General features: G+C 42.0%; 2 protein-coding genes across 5 annotated transcripts; one reads left to right on the top strand and one right to left on the bottom strand.

The window, feature by feature from the left end:
* Positions 1-1,466: 1,466 nt before the first annotated feature.
* Positions 1,467-9,140, top strand: LOC142965152 (G1/S-specific cyclin-E2-like). 3 transcript variants are annotated; one of them, XM_076105933.1, is made up of 12 exons: positions 1,467-1,519; positions 2,836-2,867; positions 2,970-3,027; positions 3,130-3,180; positions 5,234-5,370; positions 5,627-5,762; positions 6,209-6,355; positions 6,617-6,712; positions 6,818-6,952; positions 7,156-7,267; positions 7,505-7,662; positions 8,395-9,140. In XM_076105933.1, exons 2-12 carry the CDS (start codon positions 2,854-2,856, stop codon positions 8,467-8,469), a joined length of 1,119 nt encoding a protein of 372 aa, XP_075962048.1. In that variant the 5' UTR covers positions 1,467-1,519; positions 2,836-2,853; the 3' UTR covers positions 8,470-9,140. The 3 variants fall into 3 exon arrangements, with proteins under 3 accessions (XP_075962048.1, XP_075962049.1, XP_075962047.1); XM_076105934.1 differs by lacking the exon at positions 1,467-1,519 and adding an exon at positions 1,713-1,912; XM_076105932.1 differs by lacking the exon at positions 1,467-1,519 and adding an exon at positions 1,875-2,018.
* On the bottom strand, positions 9,081-19,852 carry ints8 (integrator complex subunit 8). 2 transcript variants are annotated; one of them, XM_076105931.1, is made up of 28 exons: positions 19,733-19,852; positions 18,208-18,346; positions 17,610-17,784; positions 17,274-17,414; positions 17,048-17,119; positions 15,985-16,036; positions 15,664-15,843; positions 15,334-15,441; positions 15,095-15,247; positions 14,781-14,881; positions 14,490-14,631; positions 14,229-14,299; positions 13,900-14,075; positions 13,679-13,809; positions 13,403-13,513; positions 12,932-13,136; positions 12,520-12,641; positions 11,960-12,144; positions 11,792-11,825; positions 11,625-11,684; positions 11,295-11,356; positions 10,969-11,087; positions 10,645-10,748; positions 10,360-10,410; positions 10,048-10,121; positions 9,910-9,974; positions 9,720-9,763; positions 9,081-9,282 (listed from the first exon to the last, which is right to left on the bottom strand). In XM_076105931.1, the coding sequence occupies exons 2-28, from the start codon at positions 18,338-18,340 to the stop codon at positions 9,166-9,168; spliced, it is 2,988 nt and encodes a 995-aa protein (XP_075962046.1). In that variant the 5' UTR covers positions 18,341-18,346; positions 19,733-19,852; the 3' UTR covers positions 9,081-9,165. The 2 variants fall into 2 exon arrangements, with proteins under 2 accessions (XP_075962046.1, XP_075962045.1); XM_076105930.1 differs by having other exon boundaries at positions 19,838-19,851.
* Between the last annotated feature and the right edge of the window lie 1,274 nt (positions 19,853-21,126).

The following is a 21,126-nucleotide window of genomic DNA, read 5'->3' as shown; positions in this document are numbered from 1 at the left end:
AAATATTCTCTTGTATGTTTGATGATGAATATATAACTAAATTATACTATCAGCATATATACGTGATGTCATGTAAACAGTCAGGGAATCATACTACAGTACTAGGTTATAAAGAAAATAATTTGAGCTACAAAATGTTTCACATGTTTCATCCAGTCTGTTCTCTGTTCCTCTATCACTGTGTGGTTTGGATCGGCCACCAAACAGGACAGAAACAGACTACAACGGATTGTCAGGTCTGCAGAGAGGATCATTGGTTCCAGCCTGCCCTCCATCCTGGACTTGTACACCTCCAGAGTCAGGAAACGGGCTGGAAAGATCACTGCAGACCCATCACACCCTGGACACAAGCTGTTCCAACTCCTCCCCTCTGGTAGGCGCTACAGGGCTCTGTACGCCAAAACCACCAGACACAGGAACAGCTTCTTTCCACTGGCCGTCACTCTCATGAACAATAAATAAGTCATACTGCACTACCTCTGTTTGCACTGTTACCACCACTTGCACTATCACCTCAATTCCATTGCCATTGTTTATAGGTTTATGCTCACATGTGTGTGTGTATATATATATATATATATATATATGTACACTTTTTCATTTGGATATATATTTATACTTATATTGTATATAGCTGTTAAATGTTTATACCTACATCTGTTCTACTTTTTTTTTTGCTGCCCTTTTTTATTCTTTATATATATTTTTTTGTTGTTTATTGTAAATTGTGTTTGTACATTGAGAGCGGAGTGGAAACCGGAGTCAAATTCCATGTATGTGTAAGCATACATGGCCAATAAAGCTGATTCTGATTCTGATGAAGTATATAATATATGGCATTATATTGTATACATTTCGGATTTGCACGTTATTTGCACAATATTGTTATCTTCCACTTTTTATATTTGTACTCTTTATATTTGCAGTCTTCCAACTTTGTATTGCAACTGCTGGACAGCAATCTCCCACGGGATGAATAAAGTTGAATCTTATTTTATATACCTGCATTTCACCAGAGGGGGGCGACAAAACCTCCATTCTGTGGTGGTGCACATTTATTGCCAAAATGTTGAGTACCATCTCATGGTAAAACTGATTAGTCTGTTAACAGACGGGTTTACATTTCTTGTTGAATTTAAATGACAAAACATAGTATATTTTTCTGGAAAAAACATGTATCTGCATAAACATATTTGCATCTATATGCATATCTTTAAATAAAAATGAATATATTTGTATATATTTCTGCAGAGGAGATGTAAGCTATATAAAGTCTGTGTTGTGACATTTGAACAAACATGATTCAGTTTTAAAAGCTGTGTAACTGAGGAGAGCAGCTCTGTTTCGACTTCCCTAACTGACAGCTCTGACAGCTGCCTGCTTTGTTTACATCCTGGTACGGGCGCACGCGCTCAAGTCAACTCGCTCTCCTATTGGCTGTGCTGTTATGTAGCTCCGCCCGTCACATCCGACCAGAAAATACAACTGACAGAAACAAAAAGAAAAGGACGAAGTGAATGTAAGATGTTATTTTTCTATAACTTTGCTATTGAATTTAAGACTTAATAATACTAAAACCAAACATCTGATTTGGTAATGAGCAGTCGGCTTAAAGAAAGGACGGTTTCTTTACGTTGCGTTAGTTGCTGGTTTAGTTAGTGTTACGGTTTAAGAACAAACTCTACTCGATGCGTTAAGGAGGTTGAGACTAAAGCGAAGAGACGATAAAAGAAAATAATACAAACACTTAACGATACTCGCCTATAAATTGAAGGTGAACCTCTTTAAACCTCCGGTTGAATGGTTTTGGGTCGGGAGTATTTGTACACATGCGCAATGTGTCGCAAACGCTCATTTGTTGGCGCCAGCGCCAACTGGACATCATTTTAATTTGATCTCGGAACCGAGGAGGGTAAGCTGATCACGGTAGTGCTCCTGTAGATTGAGCTAGTCTCTTTATCTCCGTAGTTTCACCTCTACAGTGTTGAATCATTCTCAAGTAGCTGGTTTGTTTGCAGGTGTGTAACCGTATTATTCAGTCACAGCAGCGCAGCGGTGTGTTTGTTGTCTTGCTGATATATGTTTGTTAAGTCGGTCGTTGTCGAGCTTGTAGTCCGAGTGGTTGCGTTTAGCAAGCTAGCTTCAAAGATAGCTAACTTCATCCTGGTAATAGCTTCCTATCTGAGACCCAAGTATTAGAAACTAGTTTCCGAGTTCTTTGCAGTCTGTTCCTGGTTTCTGTCGGTAAAGTCGCATGATTACCTGAATCACGATTAAACTACTTCGTTGCACAGCAATGACAAAAGAAACAACAACGGATTAATTGTTTAAAAAATGACTATAGTCTGGTCTTCGGTTAGTGTTGAATTCATATCATTTTATTTGTGGAACTATGCACAAGATGTCCTCCCTGGCCCTTTGTGCTGTTGCATGAAGGGAGCAGCTGAAGCTTTTTGGGGGGCTTTTGCTGCATGTCTCTTTGTGCTGTTCACGGTCGTTTTATCTCAAACAACTGCAGGATCCTGAGAAATATACAGGAAGATACCTAGAGTTGACATAAAGTGTCTTAGATTGAAGTTTCAGTAGCAACCTTTTGTTTCGCGCGTGGTGGCTGAGCGTTCATATTACGCGCTCATTAATAATGTCGGCGCATATGATCAGGTCTCATCCCTGAAACAATGTGGGTTTTTTTGTGTTTTCATCGGGCGTGGTTTGTAATGAAAGTATGTTGTGTGAAAGATAGCTGCAGCTGGCTGCTACCCTTTCCATCTGAGGGCTATAACTTCCTGGTTATGTTGTTGGCAAACACTGACTTTGTTTCTCTGTTTTTTACAGACAGAAACTGCAGCAAACATGTCTAGACGAAGGTAATGGCCTCTTTGTCCTGCCCTGTGACTTGTTGTTTGAAGCTTGATTGAGTCTAGAGATTGTCAAATCTCCGTGTTGACTTGACTTCGGTGTCTTTGCAGCGTTCGCCTGCAGAGAAGATCTGAAAATGCTCCAGGGCAGAGAGGCAGAGTAACCAAGGTAAGGAACCGTTCACTGAAGAGCATACAGCTTTAATAAGTCATTACACAGACAATCATATTATACAGGGTCTGACATACAACGTTTCTTCTTTTTCTTCAGCAAGGCAACAGAAAAAAGGTCCAGCCCCTGTCAAAGCTGCAGTGTGAGAAGGTAAGTCCCTCTTTTATTGATCTAATTCAGGGGTGTCCAAACCTTTTTCAAAGAGGGCCAGATTAGATAATGTGAAAATGCCCAAGGGTCAACAGTCCCTGCTGACATTATTTTAAACAATACAAGTAGCCTTGTAGATAAAACGGGGATGAATTTATATCATTGTATAAAGAGAGTGACATGAGAAGATCAATCTCATGTCTAAGTTAAATCAGCTATAATCACTATTTTAAAGTGATTAGTGACTCGTCTAAAACATTTAAAAAAGGAATAACTTCAATAGAATCATTCTGATACAATGTAGCTTCTTTACATTCTATTAGAATGTAAAGAAGTTACATTGTTGCCTTTTCTTCCCACAAGAACATAATTTTGTCAGGTTGATAAAAAATGTCACTTTACTTCCTGACATTGTTATTTTACCACAGGGGTGTCCAAACTTCTTTCAAAGAGGGCCAGATTTGATAATGTGAAAATGCCCAAGGGCCAACAGTCCCTGCTGACATTATTTTAAACAATACAAGTAGCCTATACATACATTGTTATTTAATCATTTTATTTTCAATGACAGCAAATAGCAATGTAACCAAATGTAAGCATTCATGTATGAACACATCTCAACAACTATTCTGCCTTTCTTTCACATCTTGAAAGTCAGATAACACAAAGAACAAGCCATCTAAAAGCTCATTACATAGAAACCGATCAATATTCTCACCTCAAGACAATCTTAAATATGACTTAGTGAGGGTAATGAAAAGTTGTCTCACATTTAAGTTCAACACACATGAAACAGGCTAACGAAACAAATCAAGTTGTCTCTTAGTATCTGATGATAGCTCTTCAGTGTTACGAGCCAGGCAAACAGTAGCAAACTCTCTTCTTCTCGGGGCAATTATGTTTTCTGCTGTTTTCATAACACAGTCTTTGATAAACTCACCTTCCGTAAAAGGTTTGTCATGTTTAGCAATTACCATGGCCACTTGGTAGCTTACTTTGATGATGTTTTCATGTGAAAAGGACCGCTGCTGTGAGGCCAAGTTATCTTGGAGTTGCTTCACTTTTCTAGCTCGGTTGCTCTGATAGCTTGTTGTAGCATTAGCATGTTTGGTCTCGTAGTGTCTCTTTACATTATATTCCTTAAACAAGGCAACAGTCTCATGACTAATGAGGCAGACACAGTTGTTTCGGTTTTCGGTGAAAAAAATATTGCGATCTCCACCTCTCCTGGAAGCGGCGGCCCTCATTATCGACTTTCCTTTTTTTACTTGCCGTAACATGACAGGTCAAGGGTCAGAGCCAATTTCAAACAGCCAGACAGTTACAGAGTGGTGCTGCCACCATGAGGTAAAAAGAGGAATTGCATGTTGAATTTGTATGATTTATTCATTCCGTTTTGACTGTGCTGGCGGGCCATAAATAATGCATTTTAAGACAGAAGGTGCGGGCCATATAAAATCTGACCTCGGGCCGTGATTGGCCCGCGGGCCGGACTTTGGACATGCCTGGTCTAATTAGATTAGATTCAACTTTACTGTCACTGCACAGGTACTGACAACAACTTGCTGTAGTGAACAGAATACAACATAGGACGTGGATTAAACAGTAAGGTTTATGAATACACTTAGATATATATATATATATATATATATATATATATACAGTATTAACAGTGTGTATAAATATGCTAAGGTAAACAGTAGGAACATAGTAAGTAAGACTATTATATAGAGAATAAACAGCCGGGGGGTAATGTATGAGTACGGTGTATACGCTGTGACAGTGGAAGGACTATGAATACAGTACGGACAGTGTTATGTATGGGCATGTGAGAGTGCATATAGAGCAAGCAGTGAGTGTATGTGCAGTGTTGGCTAAGTTTTGTATTAAGGGCACACAATGTATCACTTAATAAACGTGTGCACAGTGTTCTTGCGGTAAAACAAAGAGCCCCTCACCCTCTCCCCAAAACGTTAAAAAAAAAACAAGTCCCTATCCTGTGCTGTCCATCGCTCTTTGTTTATACATGCATTCGGCTTTCTCTCCGTTTCAGAACCAGCTGGTACTTAAAGGTGTCGCCAAGCCGTCCGTCCTCATCGAGACTGCTGAGAAGAGAGTCTGGGCCGACTGTGATGAAGCTCCCACTTCCACAGATTCTTTAGTGCTGCCGTCGCCTCTGCCTCATATTGGGTATTTATCATTCAGCCGTGGAGTGACTCACAGTTATCTGGTATCCTCTCCCTGACCATTTAATGATGTAGTCATCCAGAACCCAAATATGTACAATTTACTGCAACGTAAGATGAAACAAAACACCAGAATTCTCACATTTCAGAAGCTGGGACAATCAAATATTTGTCGTTTGTACTTTAATAATGATCCAAATAGTTGCTGATGTTTTTTCATGTGACTGATTGTTGCGGCTCTATTTGTGTGCGTGTTACAGATGGGGATCGCCTGAAGATGTGTGGGTGAAGATGGTCGGCCGGGAGCACAATTACAGACACAGCAAGAGCTTCATGCAGGAACACCCGGCAATACAACCCACGATGAGATCAATACTCCTCGACTGGTTAATTGAGGTGCGTCATCAACTGCATCTCAGATTTATGCCGCCAACGTGCTTCAACTGGAGTAAATGAATCTCGATAAACAAACGCATACCTGTTGGAGTTAAACATTTATCTTTGCTTCTCTCATTTCTGGGTATTTGTCCATGATGGTCCAACTTTGTGTGAAACCCTAATTTTTATTTTTAGAGTCGCAATGTTGTAAATGCTTAAAATAGCAATGTACAAAACTCTAACCAAGTAAGTGAGTTTGACCTTTATTCATCCGCCATGTTTTGGGTATTTGGCACAAGCCTTGTTTATTATAATAACACTAAATTCACTTTAAACATCAGGCCAATGAAATATTTTTTTATTCTTTTATCAAATCAACTGAAAACTGCAAAAATCATAACTTGTATTTAGATCCCCCATCAGAACAGATTTACCAACATTTCTTTACGTTGTCGTTTCGCCAGGTGAGCGAGGCCTACACTCTCCACCGGCAGACGTTCTACCTGGCTCAGGACTACTTTGACCGCTTCATGCTGACGCAGGACAACATTGAAAAGGGCATGCTGCAGCTCATTGGGATAACGTGTCTCTTCATAGCATCAAAGATGGAGGTAAGGAACACAATCAGGTTTCCTTTCCCACAAATCCTTCAAACTAAATTTAACCGCAGCACTGTGAGGAGAACCCAAAATCAGATTACATGTAGACGTTCCACATTTTGCCTGTTTGGTGCAAAACAGTCAGCAGCCAGTTGAGAAGCCGTTATTTATAATGGGGTAAACAGGCCCGTTGACCCTGAGGTATTTAATGAGTCTGATGACAGCAGTGCACACATTTCTGATGGGTATGGCTGCTCTTTTGTTGCCTTGTAGGAAGCCTGTCCTCCGAAGCTCTCACAGATGGCCTACGTGACTGCAGGGACCTACTACGAAGAGGAGATCCTTCAGATGGAGTTAATCATTTTGAAGGTAATGCGATTACAAGCAGGACCACGTTTTGTCTCGTTATTCTTCTTCTTAATAACCTGCTTTGATTTTATGCATAATTCTAATAACTCTGTGCTTGTTACGCAGGCGTTGAGGTGGAACCTTTCTCCCGAAACGGCCGTCTCTTGGCTGAAGCTTTACTTCCAGGTGGCGTCGATGAGCAGCGACTCTGACCTGCTGGAGCCGCAGTTTCCACAGGACGCTTACGTACAGATGACACGGGTAGGTGTTTGGATTTCACGTTGTTCGACGCAAACCTCCGTCTCTGAGCGACTTAAAAATGGTCAAAATGTAACGTCTCACAAACCCTTTTCTGTCGGGCTGGGCTATTGGGTTTCATTCTGTTGTAAGAACATGCTGTCATGACCTCAGTGGCATCAGAGCTCTTTCTCATCTTTTTCTATTTCCATTCTTTCCTTGTCCAGCTTTTAGACCTGTGTATCCTCAACATAAACTCTCTGGACTTTGAGTATAGAGTGTTGGCTGCCGCCGTCCTGAGCCATTTCATTGAAAGGGAAACGGCTGAGAAAGTGTCAGGTAAGATTTGGGATTGTTACGTTTATAGAAATGTAAATGGGAAAGTTTTGGAGCCTGATGAGAGGAAAATTGGATCAGAAAGAGCTGAGTCGCTATGTTTATTTCTGGCACTGTGAGAAGTAATCCGGAAAATATTTCAGTCAACGTCACTTCGTTGTATCCGTAACGTCGACACGCTGGTTGACCCCTTATCAAATACATCACGGCCTTAAGCGCAGTGTGACTTTCTGCGCTCAGGTCTGTCGGGAGACGCCGTCCAGCTGTGTGTCGACTGGATGGCCCCCTTTGTGGAGTCGGCGAAGTGGTTCGGCAGAGCGCCGCTGAAGGATTTTGCGGGAATAAAGGAAGAAGACAGACACGACGTCCAGACGCACACGCAGTACATGACCATGCTGGTTGGTATTGTTTTTCTTGTTGGGATGTTGCTAAGTGCATTCGACCCTCTTTGGGACTAGAGCTAAATGTTATCAGCAAGTGTGAGCGCGTCCCTCATTTCAAATTCATCTAAAATGTTTAAAAATTGTGAAAAAATACGTCCTTAAAACGGTAGTCCCTGCTCTTGATTGAATAAGTCAGTAACAATAACAGTTTAATTTTGATCGGTTGATCAACATAGTTGCCGGAAAAGCTAAAACTAATTCTGTTAAGTCATTGTTCACGCAAATGGAACAAAAACTAGTTTTCAGATGATTTCCTGGTTTAAATGATCGTAAAGTGAGGACTGGTTTTAGTCTGTTGGTCAGACTTTACAAGACGAGACCTTTGGCTCAGTTAAACTAGGATGGATATGTTCCACTATTGTTCCAGCCCTGGTCCTTATTTGGTTACATTTTACTCACCAATATGAAAACCTTTAGTGTAAAATGGATTATAATTGCACGTATTAAAGTGTAAAACCAAACACAGTTTAAAGATGTTGTGATCTGCTCTCATTGTGCGGTTTACGCTTCATACACACGAGGATGGAGAAAGAAAACAAACAGATTTAGGAGCGATTTAGTTATTGAGCTGAATCATTTAACGTCGAAGCTCAAGCCCCAAAGAAAACTGCCATAATATATACTTCATTAAATATGAATCAATGCTATCTCATTGGTTTCTGATTTTCAACCTGTCTTTTCTTTTAGGATGTCAGTCAAAAGGAGGATAACAGCCAGTTCCTCACTCCTCCCAACAGCACAGAGAAGACGTGCACACGCTGAACCACAAGAGGAAGACTCTGGTGTGAGCAAAGAGGACACGGGAAGTGAAGGTCCCACGGACACCGAGCCTTGTGAACTGGAAACGGGGAAGAAAAGAAGGCTTTTACTGGAACACTGAGTCTGGATGGGACATTTTTTCGCTGACTGCATTATTCAGAATAATATTTAAAAGACTTTTAAATCTCGGCCAAAGCTTATTTTTTTTTTTTAAGCTGTTTTTAGCAACTGGGTGCTTTTAAGAAAAGGAGAAAAAATGTTTTTAAAAAGTGTCAAATGTCATTTCTAGGAAATGTGATATTACTGAAAGTGATGTGCAATCGTTTACTCCTGTAGCATATTAAATATGGTCCTAGTCAACCGATTAAAACCTTTGAAACACTGCTTCAGGGTCAGTTGAAATGCTGCTTAGGCCTCCATTTCACCTGTCGGCTAATGTGTGAACGAGTACGACCCCTGATGAAAGCCATGCGGCAGAAAGCCCCGGCTTAATAAAGGGCGTACTCTTCAGTGTTTCTCAGTAATCTTTACCGAGCTATTTGTTGTGTAACTCAGGGCTGTGGATAGTCAGTGATGCGTTTCTCTTTTTTTTTTTTAATGATTACAAATGTACATTTGAGCAACTATTTATTTTATACCACAAAATAAAATATACATCCCCACCCCCCCCAAAAGTCTTGACAGTGGTCCACATGTCTCCTAGAAATAGAGTTTGGCCATCGCCTGCAGGAATCTCTTCTTCCTCTTCTGAGCAGCCAGCTGCAGCACTTCCTCTGGGTTACTGGTGTTCAGCTCCGTCTGTCCGATCGCTTTTATCTGGGGAAAGAGTCGGGAAGTTAAAGCAGCCTCTCTGTAAGGGTAGACTTAGAAGATATAAAGGTTAGATTTTGAGATTTATGTGTCTGGTGCACATAAATCCTCCAACAGCATTTTAAACTACTCAGTTGTAAGCAGACTGATGAATTATGGTCACAAAACTACCGTCTCCATCTAAAACTCCATTTTAGATCCAGTTTAACCCCGAAGTGTTTAACCTCGCCAAATGAACGCTCCGTCAAGTGAATACTAAAAACACATTTGGTGAATTTTTTACATTTTTCAGATAATGTGAAGGACAAAATGTGTTTTAAAAGAGCTGGAAACATGACACACAGCACTTAAACCCAGTGGACAATCTGAAATGCATCACACAATGATGAAAAGACGTTTTTCAGATAGACAGAGATGCAAATCAGCAGGTTTCCTCTGCTTACCGCTATTTGTCTCTTCTCTGTCTCTCCCCGTTTGTGGTGAATATCTAAACGCCCAGTCAAGGAAGGACACAGATGTTGATGTTAATGGTGGGTTTCTTTAAAGAGCTCGAGTATAAGTCACACCCCGTTACAATACAAGCCAGTTCTCTGACGGTCTGTGTTTGTCTCCATCAACTAAAAGAAAGGATACGTGTGAGATATTCCAGGATGGTGACGTCCCAGATGTAGTCGTAGAACGAGTCCATGGCATCGTGACTGTGGTGGAAGAAGAAAAAGATGTAAGAGATGTTCAGAGTAGTGCTGCTGGTTAGACTGTGACATGACGTACCTGTTCTGTTCTTGAAGAGCTTTAAACGCCGTCATGTAGTCCACCTCTCGGAGGAACTGACAGAGAACGGCAACCTAACGAGGACGAGAGACAAACTAGTTGAATACGGAAAAAGAAATCGGTGCGCTAACACAACGTACAATGTTCTGATTCTGCGACTGCAGCGTGTGAAAATAAACATTTGACATGAAAGTGTAATAAAGTCTGAGGGATTTCTTCAGGTTACTTTGACATTTTCAGAGGCACAGCTGCAGGAATCAAACTGTTAACCAATTAAACGACTTTACTGTCGGGACTGCATGGACCTCTGACCTGTGTGTGGCAGTTCATCATTGAACAGCACTTGATCATCCTCTTCAGGACCTGCAGACAACAGTCAGTGTTATGAGACGATTGATTCATTCTACAGTGGACTGAAACTAAAATTCACAGAGACTAACGCATGTTAAGTTTCTATCTTTTTACATCATTGTAATTCGCTCATAGAGTATGCGTTGTGTTGTATTATTTTTGTAATTATTCGACTCTTTAATTGCTCTGGATTTGATCAAAGCTTGTGGGGGAGAAAGCAGGTGCAGTGTTTCCCGTGTGATCTACCTGGTCGCTGTAGACGTCGGGGGGGACGGCTTTGGTGAAGAAGTCCGAGCACACGGCTCCGGCCTGGAGGTAAAGGTTCAGTGCAGCGGAGTATTGATTGGTCACTGCAAAAACAAAAACAAAGAGAGGAACAAGAAGGCTTCAGTCCAACAGACGTCTGGGAAACTCTGGGTTCATACTTTGCATTCATTGTCGTAGCCAGTTTAGCTTTACTGCTTTTTTAGCTTAAATCCATTGGTGAGCATTTAAGGAACAGGAACTTCAATTAAGTTCTGCAGCAGATGTCACTGAAGAAAAGCAAAAGGTTGCTGGAGCGTTTCTCACCAAAGTAGATATCTGCCTGTGTGATGAGCCACGACTGGTTGTTAGGATTCAGGGTGAGGGCGTAGGACACCAGCTCTTTGACCGTCACAGCCACAGCTTCAACGTCTACGGCCTGTATGCTGTCACACACTCACACACACACACACACACACACACACACACACACACACACACACACACACACACACACACACACACACACACACACACACACACACACACACACACACACACACACACACACACACACACACACACACACACACACACACTCGTCACATTTACTGGCTTTGTTTGAGAAATCTTTTAACCAAAATGTTTCTTACGTTGGAAGAGTAGACGGCCAGATGGTGAGATGTTCTGCCGTCACTTCATTTACGATATCGTCCTAAAGAGAGAGAGAGAGAGAAAGAGAGAGCGAGTGAGACAAGCAGATTGTGAGAAGCAGAAGCAACTACTTTACGTGTACCGACTGAAACGGCAGCAAAACCTACAATCAAGCTATGGTATGTGTGCACTTTTAGCAACATTAAAGCCATTTCTCCCCCTGGTTGTGCTGTGGGTTATTCCTCCCACCACACAGCCTAGTTGAGACTCTACAGTGTGCCATCAGTGTGCAAAATTCAACAACGTAACGGCTCAAATTAAAGACCTACCCGCACTATGCTGTTGAGCCTCACGAACAGTGAGATGAGGGTCGTCAGCACCAACGGCTCCTGTGAGACGCAACATGAAGCTCGTTACTTTTGCATCAATAGCACCTCATCCAATGTAAATGTCATACATCCACTATGGGATTAGGTTTAGTCTATTGAATACTTACTCTGAGTTTCTTGATGAAAGTGATGAATTTGCTCCTATATGGGTTAGAAAATGAAAACACACCAGGATGAGCATGATTCTTTCGCCTGTGTGTGTGTGTTTGTATACAGCGTATAACTGCTCTGCATTATTCTAAACTCTGAAGTAGGAGGGATGTTTGTTGGCGTACCGGTACAGGATGCCCATGGAGGACTCTCTGTGTTTGATGAGGCCCACTCTGCCGTCGTTGTTCCTCTTGTGCTGGATGGACACGCTGCAGATCTGCACCACTATTTCCCACAGCTCCTTGGCCGTGCGCCGACACTCTTTAGGACCCGGGAGCTCTTTGCACGTTGACGCCAGGAGCTGACCGAGCTGTCGGACACGGAGGAGGCAGGGGGGGGGTCAATTTAACTGACCGTTTCAATGTCAACATTTTTAATTCAAGATGTATATGTATATCTGCCTGCATGTGCAAATTCATGGGAGTTTAGACACTATCTCGGCTATTATTGCAACTGGCTAAATTGCAACTGAATCATGAACTTTATTGAACATTTTAGGATGTTAATAAATTCAGGGAGCACACCACTTGTACCATTAAAGAGCATACAGAGCCTTTACGGTAGCACAGGGAAGTTAGAGGAAACATTAATACAATAGCATTAAAATCGCAGAAGACATCAAGTGTAAGAGACAATGACAGCATCCATCTACCTGCTACAATGAGGCAGTGAGACCTTTCTTTACCTTGATGTACGGGTTGTTCATGACCAGAGATGGTGGCACCTGCAGAGTCAGGTAATCGTTCTCCCTCCAGTTCAACAGGAAGGCGACACACTCCTCTCCTACCACCTGACGCAGCGGCAGATCTGGAGGCAAGAAAACGTGACTTAAGTGCATCTGAAAAGTGTCTGCTGATGCTGTTTGCAGTGAGAGAAGCGTTAAAACATAAGAAATAGGGTTTGGGTTTTGCACAGTCAATACTATTATTTTATCATTTATTTTCTAAAATGTCCAAACTTCATAAATGATCTCTTATTCCACTGCGGTATTAATCTACAGAAGAGCAGGTTGTGATGCTGCTTTACCACACATCTGAACATTTAAAAACAAACTACAGGTGGATGAACAACTCCCCGGAGTACTTCCATATCCTCACCGTGGATCCTCATCTCCAGGTACCCTCTGACCCTGCTGACCAGGTCGGGGGGCGGTCGCTCCTTGCTGCCCTCGGCCGCCATCGCCTCGTGCGCGCGGACCTCCAGCAGCAGCATCTCGTTCAGCATCACCTGCCTCAGCTTCGGGGAGAACTCGGTGACGAGCTCCAGGCAGGCTGAGAAAAGCTGCCGAGCGTGGGCGAAGTCCTGAGACGACAGGAAACGGGTATTCAACATTTATACTTCGAGCAGATTCTCACTGCTCAGAAACGTTACTGTGATAGAGCTGATGTACAACCTGCTGACATCCTTGTACCAGGGCAAATTATATATTCGTGGCAAGCCATTTGGGATTCTTAATACTGTCAGTAAAGCTTATTCCAATATTCTTCACCGAATATATTTACTTTTTCCATTTTGACGCATAATTATGAACCCAGAAAAGTAAGTGAGCCCCGATGGTGTAAGCACACCTTTATTGATATGCAGTGGAGTCCTTTGGCCATGAGGATGTAAACCAGGTCCTTTGTCAGGTTGTCTTTAATGCCGAGGATCACGTTGACGTAGTCTGGAGGAACTTCCCACTGTGCACACAAACAGAAAGCGGTATTTGAATTATTTCAGTTCATATTTCACTATAGCTGACAATGAATAATGTTTTCCACAGTAAGTAAGCAATGTGTTTATCGTGTTTATTACTGTTAATAGAGGTCTTATTATAGAAATCTATCACATAAATGACCTCTGACCTTGCTGTTGACCCTCCAGAAAGGTCTTTCGGCCATGCCGTGGAGCTCGAGGAGGATCTGTCGGATCCTGCGCGGCTCCAGCAGAAGGATGAGCTGCTGCTCCAGCTGCCCGATGTTCACACTCGCTGACGCTGTGGAGGGAGGAAGTTTAACACACAACAAACAAACGGATAATCTGGACGTCATGTACAAACAAATTTTTTAAAATCCCAGTGCTGTACCTGGAATGTCATAGAAAGAAGGCAGAGGCTTGGCGCTGAGGTTGATCGTGGTCGATCTCTTCCTCAGCTGCTCCACCAGGACCTTCCTCTCGTCCTCTTTCAACAGCTCCATGAAGAGCTTGTGAGAGGACACCACGAACAGCAGCGGCAGCTCCTCCAGGGTTTCACACAGAGTCCTGCAGGAGAAGAACGCTCTCATTTAAAAGATGAGGGTATGTTAACAGAGCCTACCAGCTGTAGGTTCTGCTACTTCTTCAGACTAAATACAAGTTGAAGTCACTTCAGCTCATACATCATTGTGTAATAATTTAAACTCTGCTCTCTCTCACTTCATGAAAGTGGCCATGTTTCTTCTGGATGTCTCAGACAGACGGTCCTTCTCCAGAGAAAGCGTGCACACCTGCAGGACAAAGAGTTTTGGTAACAAATGTGCAGCAGCTTTCAGTTGTATTTATTCACGGTGAGATGAATTCAGGCTCGGCCCAGATATACGTCGTGCTCCTCAAACCTCGGCACAGCTTATACCACTCGCATTACTCACTCAAATGACACGCAACTATTTGAGACACAAGAGAGTGAGAGAGCAGCACCTCTAAAATGAAGTCCACCATCCTTTTGCTGGGCTTGAGGAGCAGCTGCTGGAAACGCACACTGAGGACTTCCCCTTCCAAAGCGTCTCGGACAGCGTTGCAAACGCACAGCTTGTAGCAAACCTCATCCAGGCTCGATTCCCTGTCCCGAACGGGTTGTTAGATATGCAGATAAAAAGAACTGCACTATAAACTAAGTAAAGAAAACGTTTTCAATGCATATGATATCTATCTGTAGGTTTATCCAGCTGTTTGATTTAGTCTTGATTTCGGATCGCACTGTGCTCTCACCCTTGTTGGACTTTGTACAGGAACTCCCTGAGGACAGACCGCCTGAAGTTGTTCGGCAAACTGCGGCACACGTTGTCTTTGACGAAGAGTTCGATGACAGCCTGTCGGAGAGAGGAACACATCATATAAAGCACGACGCATGATGTACAGCGCTGAATACTCACCACTCAGTCAAACATCTCTCATGTACCTTCAGCTTACTACATGCCACATTACGCATTCAGTAGTCCCAGGTGTGAGACCCAAAATACAAGTATGGACGTGAAAATGAGCATGACACGTCTCCTACTAGTCCCTGCAGCGTCGGCTCTGACCTGGTAGCTTTGCGCCCGGATCAGGCTGTTGATCTGATTGTAGGGCGTGTTCTGGGAGTCGGAGGGGTCGCAGTCTTCGGTCAAAGCTCTGCAGGCGTTCCAGTAGCCCGCCAGACGTTTCTCATCCAGGTGCACATGGACGGTCGAGTCCAGCTGTAAAAAAAGGAACGACTGAGATCATTACAGAACCAAAAGAAGAAGAATCTGGACATGGTTGAGTAATAAACAAGTAAATCTACCTTTGTTAACAGTTCCTTTGTCTGTCTGAAGTGATCCCGGGCCTTCTTGTAGGCCGTCTGGTCTGTGCAGCCTTGCTGGAAGAAAATACCTCCCAAATCATAATGCACCTGAAACACCAAAAGACCAATTTAGGATTCGTTACGTTTGACTGACACTACAGTTGGAGTTACAACCTTCATTTCCATGTTTTCTCTGTAGATTCAATATGAAAGTATGCTGTTTTTTTTCTCTAGTTGCTCCCTGGAGAAACCAATAAAGTGCATCGTATTGTATGTAATCAGAATGAATTATGCTCTAAATCCAAAACAAACACTGTGCCGTCCACTGACCTGACAGTGCAGCTCATCCGCGCTGATGCGAAGCCCTGCGGTGGAGGACTCCGTCTCTCCGTTGGCAGCGGCGTCGGCGGCCAGCAGATCCAGAGTCCTCAGGGTGTGGACGTAGAAGTCTTTCTTCAGCTGCACAGCTCCTTCCAGGACACTGATGGAGTCGGTCGCCTGCTCCTTCAGCTGAGGGTGTGACGTGATACGAGAAGAAAGACAATTCCTTAGACAGACTTAACAAAACCACAAACTATCAGGCATACGGAAATGTGTATAGCATGATTATATACACATCAGCGTTGTCAAGGATTTCCACTTCGTACTCACCACAGTAAGGATGTTGTCAGTCATCTCTTTCTCCTGCTGCACAATGCTTAACCTACGAGAGGCCACAAGACAAGAACTCACTCTTTTGATGCCATTAAAAGCTAGATTTCTGCTTTTCAAACTATGTGAAACGGGGCCTGGATGTTTCACTTTACTTGTTCTGTAAACATCTTTAGCTGGACCCAAATCAGAGGGTCTTTCTCACTTCCCCATTCTGTGCCTCCTCGCTTCCTTCCCTCGCCTTGCGTCTTAATCCCGCCCATGGGAGATGCGAGCGGAGGAGTCGAGGCAACAGGCATTTAACAAATGAGACAGCTGAGTCCATCGTTCAGTTATGCCGCTGTATTTCATGATCCCTATCAGATGAGCATGCAGGTGTTCATAACTAATATATTCACTATTAATTCAACTCACAACGTGGGATAATGTGACAACAACGATCGGATGTCACGCATTTTATATTTAACACACACATGGGCTATATGTAATAAAGACTTCATATGTTCCATCGTGTGAAGCACTACAGATGTTTGTATTAAAAGTACTATACAAATAGTGACATATGATATATGACTGATTATATACATACAAACACAGTCCTGTCTGTCTATACGACGACATGAAATACAGCAAATTAGTGCTGAATTTAAGAGAACGTTCTTGTTGACATAATAATTTGAAGTCCGCAGCTGTTTGCACCTGTAAACAACATGTCAGGGTCAAAGCAGTCGCATTGGATGTAGCCTACATTCAGTATGCATAAGCATCAGGTGTATGTTGTTCAGAAATGTGGTTAGAACAGAGACTTATGAGGAGCTACACAAACTGTGAAGTTTGATCGCGCATCTGATCATCTTACATAAATACAATTTATGAATACAAAATGGAACTGTTACATTTGTAGAGTCCAGCCGTGGTTCTAGATCATTATAGCTGTGTGTCACACCTCTTTTATTTGTTTTGTGTGTTCCCTCCTGGAAAGGATACATCAGTATTTCACACAAAATCTGAAAAATGAGAAAGACCCAGAGTGTGTTAACAGTACGGAAGGAGCAGAACTTACATGTTCATCTGGTGAGGTCCCGGTTTGGTCTGTTTCTCTGGAAAGCTGCTCAGCACGATGGTTCTGATGGCCCTTTGAACGACACAAGAAGAAATGGACACAAAGACTTGTTCAAATTATTTCTATCCGAGCAGTTTCTTCTTGTCAATCAACATTTAATACTGTGACTAATATAATCATTTCAGCCAGTGCGTCTGTGAGTGTTTTCCTTGTGGATCTCACTCACCAGCGGTTGTATATGATGACAGCCATGGCCGTGGTCGGAGGCAGAGTGGACAGCTCCAGGTCCACATGTTTCACCCCTGGTGGCACTTTGCTCACACACAGGAGCTCGTTCAGTAGCATATTTAATACGGGAATGGTCAATCTGGGTCGGGAAGAAGGATGAATCATCACTAGAGGTCGACATGACAGACTTTCACTAAAGTGAAGGATTGCACCAACACACATCTCTGCAACCCTGAAACCTCTTCCATAAATGCAAGGTGGACAAGTTTTAAAGTTCCCCTGGTGTCGGCCGCATTGTAAGTTTAAAGAGCCTTTCCCACAAACACACACTCACCCTTTCTCGAGAGCATCCAGATCCCACTTCATGTGGGCGGCTACTTCCAGTGCCAGCAGCTTCAGGGTGCGGTTCCTGCGGTTGTCCGGCGGAGGCTGCACTTGGTTCTGCTCGTTCACGGAGGGCTTGGACGCCTGCTCTAGGAACTGGACGATCAGCTGCACCGGTGCCGGGTCTGTGGAGACACATCAATGCATCAATGAGAACACAGTCCATTTAAGGTGTCCGCTCGAGACACTGACCGGACAAATACATCCAACCTTTCAATGCTTTTTGTTCCTTTTAGAAATGTACTACATGCCAGAAACTATTTAGCAATTATTTGTTGTGATTTATCTTTTTATAGTGAACCCACTTTTCATTAAATTGCCTCATCAGAATCTCTTTTCGGAAGATAATTTATTACATAGTCATAATAAGCAAAGGATATGGGATACAACAAAGCATCTTTAGGCCATGAACACCAAATTATGACAAAAAAATCTTGAACGAGAATCAGTATTCACTGAGCTATCCGTGACATTTTGTTGGCTCTGGGTTTACTTGATGAAGAGACCACGACAAATCCACCACGAGACATCGCATAACTGCTAGTGACCTGAGTTGGACTTCTGCAGGTGTTTCTCCAGCAGGCTGCTGTCCAGGAGGAACTCAAACCAGGACGTCTGCAGAGGCGTGCTGGGCCGACTGCCGACCACGGCCCCCACCCGGTCCACCGTCTCCGAACTCATCCTCCCCTGGTGAACAGTGAGGAGGATTTGAACATTTGTTTATATCTTTTGAGGCATCACAGTGACCCGTAGTAAGAATTATAAGAAATTTGCCTGACTATATTAGAGTTGTATGGCAGCAAAACATACAGTGACATGTAGTGAACAAAAGGATAGTTATCATGTTATCATGCAGGATCAGTTTACTCATCAGGGGGAGTAATATTGAGCTTCTAAAAGCAGCTGACTGTAACGTAAACAGTAATGCTGTCGTCAAGTCTGAGAAAATGACAGTGAATATGTATTTTACATATTTTTAATATACATTATTTTATATATTTAAGATTCTAAACTGGAAGTATGTTTTATTTTCATTTTCCCTAACTATATTTATTGCTTATTGTGACCGTTAGCCACCAAAACATTGAAGATTATTCATCTTAATCTACCCAACGCCCGCAGACAGTTGGACAGCTAAGACATGAGGTGCTGAGGAGGCTCCATTTTTCAGTTCTGTCCTGTTCAGCTCTGTTCACTTGCACCTTATCATCGACCTGATTATTCATGATCCTCACCGTAAAACCGGTATCTTTTTGGCATGTGTATTATGAATTTGCACTTTACTGTTAACGAGATCCATTTATGACACTACGTTTATTTCTAAATTGTACTCCAGGCCTATATATTAGTATATACTACGTACTTCAACTGCTGCACAATAATTTCCCTCTGGATAAAGATTAATCTCATCTTGTGTATTTGAAAACCTGCTTGGCCATAACCCTGATTATGATTATGATCAGGGTGACTTTTCATAGCTTAATAAAAAAAAAATTACATTTTGCTGCTAATATTTCTTGTAATGGGGTATACATATTTACATTAAGGTGAGGCACATTTGATTTGTAAAAAGAAAAAACGTTTCCTTATTGAAAATACATGGCCAGATTCAGTATATTTTCTGGATATTTATTTTATATATATATATATATATATATATATATATATATATATATATATATATATATATATATATATATAAAAAAGTGTTTACAGAAACGACCTCCCACAGACACTAACGCTATGAAACACAGCTAGGTAGCTTCTGATGTTAGGTGAAAGCAGCTAGTTAACTACTAATCAATGATAGTTACATTTTCCGTTGTGGCCAGGGGAGGTTTAGTCTGATTAACGTTTAGTCCCGAGAGGGCGGAGTTTTCAAATTGTCCACAAGATGAGTGGGAACATGACTGAACCAATGTGGCTCGGAGGTGCAAGTATGTTTAAACCAAGCGCATCCCTTCCACCCATTCTCTGTTGCTTGCAGAGCTACCGTTGTTTTGGGCTGATATTCTAAGCTAACTAGCTATATTCTACAACCCGGCCTGGACTGAGAGGGACCGGCTAGCTTACCTTAACAGGCCAAAATGAACAGGTAGAAGATATTTGAGCTAAATGTATTCAAAAAAATCTCAAAATTAAAGGCTGGACCAGCTACACGAACAGTTTGACTCTCACATTATTCATTCTGCTCGCCGCCATATTTCCGGTTCCGCTTCGTTGTCAGGGAGACACACAGTGCGCCGTGTCTGCGCATATTTATATTTTGAGCGTGTTTAATATTTTCATTATCGGTGCCTGTGTTGTGTCGAATACTGTATCCCCGTCGACATTTGTTTCCACCTAAGAAAACCTGAACCAACTAACCCTAACCACCGTGGGTGGGTGGGGTTCTCATTTTAACAGGAGGGAAACACAGTTTGACGGGGGAACAGACTTTGACCTAACACCGGGGCTTCAGAAGTTCAGAAAAAAGTTTTCTTTACAAACTTTTTTCAATGATCATCAAAGGGTACAAAATGAACAGGAACGCAATCCTCTTCAACCAGTTAGTCACATGAATTAAATTTAAAGAGCTAAAATCCACTTTTCACGTTAATTTAAACCCTCACCCTATAGGGTTTAAATTAAATTAAATTAACCCTATAGGGTTTAAATTAATCTATCACTTTTGAATGGCTGTTAAAAAGCAAACATAATCATCCACTCTGATAGTTGCTGGTCTATGACAAAGATAGTTTCATATCAACAGGTCTTTTCAAAATGGAAATCAGACATCGTTAATGTTATTATTTACACCTGTGTTTTTGCAACTGTAACATTTCAGAATGAAAAGGACACAACTGTTGGATATCTGCAGGTGGTGCTTATTAACCGAACCATCAGTGCACCAATAAGTAAAAACGTGGCAAGAGTCCCAAAATAAGGCAGTAACAGAGGGCACATTTTTGGTACATTAAACTCAATGTGACAACAAAAGTTTATTGATAAAAGACAAGTGGAGCACAGAGACTCAATAAAAACCATAGGACCATGACACTGGTGTTGTGTTGTGACTGATATATGTACTTTTTTCAGATCATTTAGGCCTACTAAGGCCAATTAAATGTACTATTACTATACTGTGAAAATATTCCACTGCAAATAAAAGTCCTGCATTGAAAACATTACTCAAGTAAAAAGTATAATCAGCTAAATGTACTTCAAAATACTTAACACTTTGCAATCTTATAACCAATGTATAAGTGATGTTGAACCTCTTAGACCCGTTTTGGTTTATGTATGTTCCTGTTCCTGTTCATTCTAAAACTCCATAAACACAGTAAAAACATTTTTTTTAAATAGGAAGATGTATTTTTTCTCAACCCATAAAGGAACACTTCATCCGTCAAAATCACCTGGTGATACATGCTTTTTACCGGGCAGGAAACGTATGAAACATTGCAAACTGAAAAGTGACTTAAGCT

Source organism: Anarhichas minor, unplaced genomic scaffold (genome assembly GCF_050575085.1).
Source record: "Anarhichas minor isolate MPS153535 unplaced genomic scaffold, ASM5057508v1 ptg000033l, whole genome shotgun sequence".
Taxonomy (NCBI): Eukaryota; Metazoa; Chordata; class Actinopteri; order Perciformes; family Anarhichadidae; genus Anarhichas; species Anarhichas minor.
The sequence above is the reverse complement of the archived record's forward strand: the minus strand, read 5'-3'. Positions and strand labels throughout refer to the sequence as shown.

Excerpts from the sequence above, each read along its gene's own strand:
- LOC142965152 (XM_076105933.1), top strand. Across the intron at positions 6,356-6,616 it reads TCATAGCATCAAAGATGGAG|GAAGCCTGTCCTCCGAAGCT; the intron begins GTAAGGAACACA and ends GTTGCCTTGTAG. Across the intron at positions 7,663-8,394 it reads CGCAGTACATGACCATGCTG|GATGTCAGTCAAAAGGAGGA; the intron begins GTTGGTATTGTT and ends CTTTTCTTTTAG.
- ints8 (XM_076105930.1), bottom strand. Across the intron at positions 17,415-17,609 it reads CTGGATGCTCTCGAGAAAGG|ATTGACCATTCCCGTATTAA; the intron begins GTGAGTGTGTGT and ends TTCCCGACCCAG. Across the intron at positions 17,120-17,273 it reads GTCATCATATACAACCGCTG|GGCCATCAGAACCATCGTGC; the intron begins GTGAGTGAGATC and ends TGTCGTTCAAAG.